Genomic DNA, 9,465 nt, shown 5'->3' with positions numbered 1-9,465 from the left:
GAAAAGCCTAGTATATACACCACAAAAAACGAAGTTACCCAAATATAATGTTGTAGAGTTAACACTGGGCACAGCTCCAGGATTTTTTCATAACATCAAGTAAATCTGACTAGAACCATTTCTTTGCTCTGTACCAGAGTTTAAAATAAAGGCACTTCCTTACCACATTACACACAATGAAATATCACTGCCCAACTTAAGTGCCAGAATAGAAACATCTAAATGAAGACCTATAGGTTACTGTTGTTCAAATTAAAGTGTGTTTACAATTTGAACTAAAGTGTCAAAAGTTGATACAACTCATCTTGGAAAAATGTTTCTACCTATTATTAGAAAAGCCTCTTAACAAGAAAAGGTTTAATGAGGTATTTTATTTATACAACAATCTTTATTTCAAAATGATATTTATTATAAAAATGTAAAAATCCAGAAATAGGTATTTTCCCCTAAACCTTCACATTCACTGATCTTTACCCCAAAATCTTTTTCATTACAATAAAATCTCCCCCCCACTTCCAGTCTGGTTACAGAGGTGCAAGTGTGCCATAATGGCATGAAATCCAGAAATTCATGGAGAAAGGCAAAAGTTGTGAAGCTAAATTGCATGCAACAGGTTCTACCAGCAAAACAAAACAAAACAAAAAACAAAACAAAACCCCTGAGAAATAAACATGAGTGAAAACAAGAAGTTGTCTACAGTTTTGTTCAATCATCTTTGTCTTTTGCTCCATGTTTAAGGATGCGTGTGAATTCAATGTAATTGAAATTTCCCTTTTTGTCAATTGGTGCTTCTCTATATAGCTCATCTACTTCTTCATCTGTAAACCTGTCTCCCATTGTTGTTAGCAGCTCTCTCAGGTAATCTTCCTGAATGAACCCTAGAATGTAATGTATACAAAGAATCAGGAAAGAAAAAGTTTACTTCAAATGCAAAGATATCAACATTAAGGTAACTGTCGTATCAACAGCAATAGATAGGCATATACATATTAGAGCATATAATAAATGAGTATTTGCATCAAGAGAAAATGAATTAGAGCAGTTACTTTGATACAATTTACAGTACAAGATTTCATGAAGAGGGACTATTTTACAGAGATAATACATGGAAATACGGGCACTTGAAACAGATTAAAAATGGAAGAATATAAACTGAGGCAAGAATAAGTAAGGTCATTGCTGCTCTACTGTTCAATCTTGCATTTTTAAAGGGACTGTATTCTTCTAACTTTATTTTATAGGGGATACACAAAATACACCTAATAGTTGCCTCTGACTACATAGCAGCAGTTGCCAGCAATGAAAAAAACCAAAGTTCTGTTGCTATAGGAATTTTCATTTGGATACTGAGAGTATGTGACATGTCCAAGAGGAGGGTTTATAATGGAGGAGACCTGCAGACAGGCTGAGCAAATTAAATCAGGAGGCAGGAAAGCCTGCTGTGACGAGTCAAGAATAAGGGAAATGATCCAGAAAGGTGGGATAACTGAAGCTACATATTTTATAATAAATAGAATTCAGCAGAAGAACACGAGGAAATTATAAACACGGATAAAGCAAGATGATGACTTGGACACCAAAAAACAAGGTAAATTACTTTAACATCAATGGATATTACTCAGGTAATTGGTTGCCAAATAATTCCAGAGAAGTTCAGAAAATACAAAGAAAGTGGAGCATGGGGAAAAAAGTGACAAAGACAGTGGAGTACAGAGGATGGGCCATAACCTGATGTCATGATAAGAGACCTACATTGTCTCAAGTGCACAGTACTTACCCAGTTGAAGGAAAGAGGACAAGTTACTGAACTCTTATCAGGAGACAAACCAGCCAAATAAACTAGCTGACAAACTGCTATATGAAGGACTATTACAAGTATACACCATAAATGCACACCACAATGATTAAGGAGTAAATAACCAGCATGTGCAAAAAGAGGTTTTGCAGAGAGAGTGGTGCTTTAGAAAGGCACTTGACCAAACCTCAGTGAGCAAAAATCAGAGAAGACCGGAGGAGGACAGAAAACCAGAGATGTAAAATGGACCAAAAGCCTTTGCAAGATATCTGAACATTAAAGAGTTTAAACCCAATATTCTACATTTAAAACAAAAGGAAATAACCTGATCCGTTATCCACATCCATATTAACAGGGCCAGAAGTTCAAAAGAATGGATCATAGCACTTCAGACCTGGACCAACAGCTGAAGGTGATGACTTCATAGATTAACATCCCAGAACTGGTAGAATATTTAGAAGTAAACGAGTGACAGGAGATGGTACAGGGTTTGGTATAGGATTAGTTCTCATAAGGGTGCAGGACTTCTTGGTGGTGGAGTTCATCTACATGAATCTGAATAGTTCTGTACTGGGTTAAAGCCTGTTCTGCTAATCTAGGAAACATTTGGGAAGATAACAGAATACCAGGAAGTAGCCTCAAAGACAGATGGAATACAAGAATCAAGGCAACTAATTCAGAATTAATCTTGGGAGACACGGAGGCTATGTCTACACTACAGAGTTTTGAAAAAACTTCACTTACATCCACACTGCAATCATGTTCTTTCGGGAAGAAAAAAAAAAATCAAAAGAACAGAGGGGTTTTTCCCAACATTGGTAAACCTATTTCTACGAGGAAGAAACCTTTTTCCGAAACACCTCTTTCAGAAAAAGGCATGTGTGGACAGAGAAGAGTGAATTCTTTCGAAAGAAAAGGAAAGAGAAAAAAGCACAGGTGCCCTGGTGGCCACTCTGTTCATAGTAATCAGAGCTTAAACATGAGATAGCATCCATTTAGAGTGGACGCTATCTTTCAAAAAAGCAGATTACTTTTTCGATGCGTTTTGGCAATGTGGATGCTCTCTTTCGGAACAAGTCTACACATAGCCTGAGGGACAAAGCAGATAATGTAGGGACTAGAAGAGGAACAAACTTTACCAGTACAATTAGATTAGTTCCTGGTACTATTCAGACATACACTAAAGATTTAGTTGACAGCTAATAGAGGAGTAGTATATGTAATAACAATGTAGAAAGATATGACCTGTTTTGCAGAGAGAGATAGAAAAACAAATTGGTAAGAAGCTGTGCTGTATCAAATCAGCGAGGGTAACAAGTACCTTACTCTAGTTTCACACCAGTAAAGCTCCATTCTTTTGTATACTTTCTTGGCATCATTCATCACATGGAGTTAAACTCATGTGTTACTGATGTTGCAGCTGTCAGTCATCCCAGAACATACATATGCATGCAGATGGAGACAACTCATAAATGCTGAAAATGATTCAAGGTAACTACAAGTTTCTTAACACACTGTTCAAAAGTACAAACCTCAGGAAGTGGGAGGAGAGTTGAATCAGAGGCATTTTCAAAGCCAATTGATAATACCGTAATTTAAATAGGCTAGAATGCATGACTAACAATACTCCTGTGTAATATTTTTCTATATGCCCTTTTTGATACACATACTGAACTGTAGGCATAGTGATTCAGAAAGACTTCATGTGCAGAGAAAATAATTTATCTACTAATAGACTTCCTCTTTCAGAAGAGGATTGGGAACATTACTCTAGGGAGTAAGGTAGTCAATTAACATTTCGAAAGGCCTCACCAAAGAAAGGTTATTTACCTAGGCTACAGAAGAGAGGGGATTTCTCTTGAAAAGGTGCTAAAATATAGGTTCAAAATTGCTGACTAAAAAGCTCAGACTGCATATCCTCAAATGAGATTAAAAATGCTACAGCAGACAATTATGAGAATGTGTAATGGACATGTGCTATGGCACTGCTAAAACATGCTAATGAAGGTTTGATCAGTTTCCAAACGAATTATAGGACTATATTATCTAAGTATAGTGAATGCCATGGAATTCACTCCTTTCTGCTAGATTATGCTGCAGACACTCAAGTGTCATTAACAAAATAAGTTTCTAGACTTGCAATTTCAAAGATATTTTGAAATACGAGAAGACTGCAAGCAAAAGCTATGGCATCTGCCTGAGTCAACAGAAATCTTGAAACAGTAGCTGAGAAGTGTACTGTCATTATTCCCCTTTATTCGGCTTTGGTAAGGCCACCTCTGGAGTATTGTGTCCAGTTCTGGGCCCCCCACTACAAAAAGGATGTGGATGCATTGGAGAGGATCCAGTGGAGGGCAACCAAAATGATTAGGGGGCTGCAGCATATGACTTATGAGGAGAGGCTGAGGGACTTGGGCCTGTTTAGTCTGCAGAAGCGAAGAGTGAGGGGGGATTTGATAGCAGCCTTCAACTTCCTGAAGGGAGGTTCCAAAGAGGATGGAGAGGGGCTGTTCTCAGTAGTGACAGATGGCAGAACAAGGAGCAATGGTCTCAAGTTGTGGTGGGAGAGGTCCAGGTTGGATATTAGGAAAAACTATTTCACTAGGAGGGTGGTGAAGCACTGGAATGGGTTACCTAGAGAAGTAGTGGAGTCTCCATCCCTAGAGGTGTTTAAGTCTAGTTTGACAAAGCCCTGGCCGGGTTGATTTAGTTGGAACTGGTCCTGCCTAGAGCAGGGAGCTGGACTTGATGACCTTCTGAGGTCTCTTCCAGCTCTATGGTTCTATGAAGTGCGATCACCTCATTTCTCTCAATCTGGGCTGCATGGATTTTAGGAATGTAAGCAACTAGTAGTAACTCCCCCTCATGTTGCTGCCCCTTACAAGCCAGTTCCCCTCAGCACCATCTCTTCAGGGGGCAAGGGAGGCAGAGGTGCAAGAGGGCACCTGGGTGTGAGCTGGGAATCAGCTGTGCCAGCTTGTGCCCAGTCCCAGATCCTGCACTTCTGCTTTTTAAATGTAGCAAGAGCTGCCAGCTGATTCCTGGCTCACACCCAGTCCCCAACTACACCTCTTCCTTTTAAATGTAGTACGAGCCAGGCAGCTCTTACTGCATTTAAAAGGCAGTTAGTTCCTGTGGCGGTGTGAGCAGAGGCTGTTCAGTCCTGGCTTACACTACACGGGGAGGAGCTAACCCCGCTGCAGCTCTACAGTTTAAAGTATTAGGAGCTGGGCGTGCAACTCCTCCCCCCGCCCCCATCAACTAATCAATAGTCAATGAAAATTCTATCAACTACTCGATTAGCTGATTATCTGCATATTAACTTCCTTAATGGATTTGTGATTGAGATATCAGAAATTATTTTTTTCCAAGACACCAAAAAATTCACTCAGGATGATGTAGCCATGGTGACAAACTAGGGAAAAGCGCATTGTGTGTGGACTTAAGGAGGGGAATTGTAGTTTGCATCTGTGGTAGAGAAGAGGAAATTACAATAGTTAAGATGCAAGAGGAGGGCCTGAACAAGAGCCTTGGATGCTGCACATACATGTAGGTCTGGAGAGCAGGGCAAGTCAATTACCTTCAGGCTAAAGGCCTATCTATCTCACATTTTAAAAGCAACAAAAACTGATGTTTTCCCATAAAGTCTGCTACTTTGTTGAATTCCTCCTCAAGCAGTTATACTCCATTTATGGGACTCTGCACATTACCTAGTTACATGGTTTCCTTGAAGCCTATCATAGGAGACAAATACTGGTATATAACGCTCATAGAGAAACAGACAAGAGGACAGCATTCTTCGTCTTACATCAGTTTCTTATCACTTAATAGTATGTGAAAGTTAGGACAATTGTCCCTGTGCCATAATATATTTTATCAAGATACCAAACGGACATGTTTGGCAAAAAGATCCACATCTATATAACAAATTTAAATATAGCTTGATGATTGAAGAACAGTGGAAAACCCATCAGAAGTCCCAAGAGGTGTTTCATACACTTACCTGTTGCCTCTTCATCAAAACAAGCAAAAGCGTTTCTGATTACATCTTCTGGATCTGTGCCATTTAACTTCTCACCAAACATTGTAAGAAACATAGTAAAATTAATGGGGCCTGGAGCTTCATTCATCATGGCATCTAGATATGCATCAGTGGGATCCTTTCCTATAAGTAAATAAGTCACTTCTTAATACTGAAAAGCATGGTATGCATGCGTAAAGCTCATCTTTCAAGACACAGTTCCCACATATTGAAGTTTTAACAAATTCATACTACTTGACTTATTTGAGTTACAAAATTGTTATATTCTTGTTAACTCAAGAACATTACCAAGGGAAGCGAGCATGTCATGCAGGTCTTCTTTGTCAATGAAGCCATCTCTGTTCTGATCAATCATGTTGAAGGCTTCTTTGAATTCTTGAATCTGTGACTGATCAAACATTGCAAATACATTGGAGGTTGCGCGCTGAGGGCGCTTCTTGGCCGTCTTTGTTTTTGCCCTTTTGCTAGACATGTTGATTATTGGATTCTGAGGGAGGAGAGAAGTAAATATAGTGACTGATACATAAGGTTTTTTTGGAAACAGCAGTAATAAGTTTGTTTTCAGATAGGTAGAAAACTGTTTACCATTCCCTTACTCCACAGTTCATCACCAGAACCCCCTTTCCTAATCAGGAAAAGGAGAGATAAAGAACAGCCAGATTTCAAACCAAAAAAAGTAATTAAAAAAATTTAAGTATGAAAATTAAAATCACTACTACCTCAATATGTTTACAACACACACCCAAAGTTAATGCCATTCTCTTGTTTTGTTCTGACTAAAAAAGTATGCTGTAGAACAGGGCTACTCAACATATGACCAACAGACCGCATGTGGCCCGGGGCCCAATGTTTTGCGTCCCGTGGTGCGGTTTGCATTTACACGGAGCTCTACATGTAGCCTGCGGGTGGGAGCCAAAAACAAAAAATTTAGTCAATATAATGGTCTTCTGTTGATATGTTAAATTCCTGGATTGTCATTGCTCATAAAAAATGCTGTTGTCATGGGTTGAAATTGGGTAAATATTGCATGTTATTAACATCACCATAATTGACTTAAATGGGGCCTGTGTGTTATGTAGTCTTGCCTTAATCTTTGTATTAAGCCTGTTAGTGTGAAAGAAGCTATTTGCATATGTTTGCATGTATATGTAATCACACTTAAGTTGCGGCTCTTGGTATGTGCTGTGAGTATCCCCGGGGCTTCCAAAGTCGAGTAGCCCTGCTGTAGAATGTAGCTTATAGAAGTTTATCAAATGTACAATGACAATATTGAAGGAATATATTTCCACGGTGCTTCAATGATAATAGAGATCAATGTCTTCTAATATGATGACAAATTGGTGGAACAGAAGAATATGTTTACACACTGAAATAACTGGTTTGATGTTAAAGTAAGTGGAGCTTATAAACTCTGAAAACTTTAACGATAAAGTTAAAGTTGGATGAACATGGTAAATAAAGGTGAGATTAAGGATAAATAGGGTCCATTAACTGATAGGTTCCATACCTAACTTTTGGAGGGTTTTTTTCCAAGTTTTTCAAGAATGGTGGGGCTAGGTGCCAGAGGGTAGGCTCTGGCCAGGAGAGGTAATTCCCAGCCAGCAGCCCAGCAGGTTTCTCAGGCAGGCTCCCTGTCTTCCATGGCCCCACACCTGCTGCAGGGGCCATGTGGGTCTGTGAATAGCTATGAACCCAAGGGAGGAGTGCTCCCTCACTTCCTGTTCTTCAAACAGGCAGCACCCATTGGCTGAAAACCAGCAAATGGGATTGTGCTGGTGGTGAGGCCAGTGCACCAAGCCTCTCCCTCTTCCCTTAGGCTCGCAGCTGTTTAAAGACAAACAGAGCTCTGTAGCCCCTTTTAAGAGTGGTGTGTGGGGCAGTCAGGCAGCCTACCTGAGGCTCCCTGCTCTGTCCACAGGCTTGATCTGGTGGCTTGGTGGGCCACATCTGGCCTGTGGACTGTATTTTGCCCAACCATGAGGAGCAAGTCTGTTGTCAAGTGTTTTACACTCTGAGACTAAGTGGAGCACTGACCAGCAGTCTGCCTCTTAAAACACTCAGCCACTTAACTCCACAACAAATAGTAATTTGTGGTGCTATATGAATGTTATACAAGTTTAAACCAATCAGATCCTAAAAATCACCACTCAGCTTGGTCGCTGTACTTACATCAGTAAAGTGACACACAACTAAAATAAGAGGAGAGTTCCATTCCAGAAGCAGGTCAAAGCATGCCAGTCTCCTACTAAGGCCAAAGAAGATAAGGGCTGTGTGAATGCCCACATTCAGTCCCTCGGTTACCTCAGCTTAGAACATAACTTCCTCATTCTTAAATTATCTTTTTCTGGAATCTACGCTTCAGTTCAGTTATGGGACCCGCCACTTGGAATGAGATTGATGTTTTTCCTCTCCTTGTCTCACCTCTTCTAAAGGCTGCTCTTACACGATTAGTTCCCTTCCATCACTGCTCTCGCTCTCTCGCTCGTCGCGCCATGTCCCCCTACAGCTGCACTGCAGTGGTAACAAGTGTCGCAAATTCCTGGGTACGTAGGTACAGTTTATGCAGCCTGTTCAGATCCTTCCCAGACCAAAACACACCCCGTAAACAAGGCGCAATGAGACCAACTGCAGGTCTCCACATCACGACCGCGGGGCGGCTCCCTACCACGAATTTCTGCCGGCCCCTTTGCCCGGGCACAGGCGCACCAGCGCCCCCCCCCCCGCTCAGACCCGGCTCTCCTCGCGCACAGGCCCTGACGCGGCTCCAAGCGGTTTCCCTCCGCCCCGCCCGCCACTGTCACAGACGAAAGGGCCCCTAGCACAGGTCCCGGGGCCCCGGCCCAGGGGGCGGGGCGGGTTCGGCCGAGACGTTCGCGCAGGGCCCGGGTAACCGCCGCCCCTCGGCTCCCAGCGGCGGGTCGGCGCAGCAGCGCGTGCCAAGGCCCCGGGAGGTGGGTGGGGCGCTTGGGTGCGGCGCAGGGACCGGCGCTGAGCTCCCCAGCACAAGGGCGACTTCCCGCCCCCGCCCGCCGCTCCGGGCCGGGCCGGGCCCTACCGCGCGACGCGGCCTCACCTGGCGGCTGCAGCAGAGACTCGGCTCGGGACTGGTAGAAACCGGCGACGGCTCCAGCTACTCCGACACTTCCGGAGAGCGCGCGCTGGAGCGAACCACCGCCCGGCCAACAGAGGGGGCAACAGGTGACGCAGGGGCTAAACCATGCTCGGGGGATGACAGCGTCAGTCGGACGCTAAAGCAAAATGCAGGACAATGTAGCACGTTAAAGACTAACAAGATGGTTTATTAGGTGATGAGCTTTCGTGGGCCAGACCCACTTCCTCAGATCAAATAGACGCTAGAGCGCCTGTTCCCTCATGACGCTGCTGCTCATGACCCAGCCCAGCCCAGCCCAGCCCAGCAGAGTTGGTTCGGATCATAAGACACCCCTCCCCGCGGTGGTGCAGCCCGGCGTGCTCAATGCACAGGTAACCCCGCCCCGTGGCGGGCTCGCGCACTGCCCTTAGCATTAGCCAGGAAAGGGGTAGGGCTGCCCTGGCGGGCCCGTGGCAGCATGGGGGGGGATCGAGGGCGCACCCCTTGCTCTGGCGCCCTCTGCATTGGGGGGAGGAG

At 43.3% G+C, this 9,465-nt stretch overlaps 1 protein-coding gene across 2 annotated transcripts; it reads right to left on the bottom strand.

Annotated features, from left to right (window-relative positions):
* Nucleotides 1-350: 350 nt before the first annotated feature.
* LOC102457934 (myosin regulatory light chain 2, smooth muscle minor isoform-like) lies at nt 351-9,070 on the bottom strand. 2 transcript variants are annotated; one of them, XM_075920930.2, is made up of 4 exons: nt 8,911-9,070; nt 6,126-6,324; nt 5,799-5,960; nt 351-878 (listed from the first exon to the last, which is right to left on the bottom strand). In XM_075920930.2, exons 2-4 carry the CDS (start codon nt 6,307-6,309, stop codon nt 706-708), a joined length of 519 nt encoding a protein of 172 aa, XP_075777045.1. In that variant the 5' UTR covers nt 6,310-6,324; nt 8,911-9,070; the 3' UTR covers nt 351-705. The 2 variants fall into 2 exon arrangements, with proteins under 2 accessions (XP_075777045.1, XP_006139083.1); XM_006139021.5 differs by lacking the exon at nt 8,911-9,070 and adding an exon at nt 8,259-8,350.
* Between the last annotated feature and the right edge of the window lie 395 nt (nt 9,071-9,465).

This window comes from Pelodiscus sinensis, chromosome 2 (assembly GCF_052426305.1).
Source record: "Pelodiscus sinensis isolate ZL-2025 chromosome 2, ASM5242630v1, whole genome shotgun sequence".
In the NCBI taxonomy this organism is placed as follows: Eukaryota; Metazoa; Chordata; order Testudines; family Trionychidae; genus Pelodiscus; species Pelodiscus sinensis.
This window is presented reverse-complemented; position numbering and strand designations above follow the sequence as displayed.

Excerpts from the sequence above, each read along its gene's own strand:
- LOC102457934 (XM_075920930.2), bottom strand. The coding sequence starts at position 6,309 with ATGTCTAGCAAAAGGGCAAAAACAAAGACGGCCAAGAAGCGCCCTCAG. Across the intron at positions 5,961-6,125 it reads TGACATGCTCGCTTCCCTTG|GAAAGGATCCCACTGATGCA; the intron begins GTAATGTTCTTG and ends ATTTACTTATAG. Across the intron at positions 879-5,798 it reads TTTTGATGAAGAGGCAACAG|GGTTCATTCAGGAAGATTAC; the intron begins GTAAGTGTATGA and ends ATTACATTCTAG.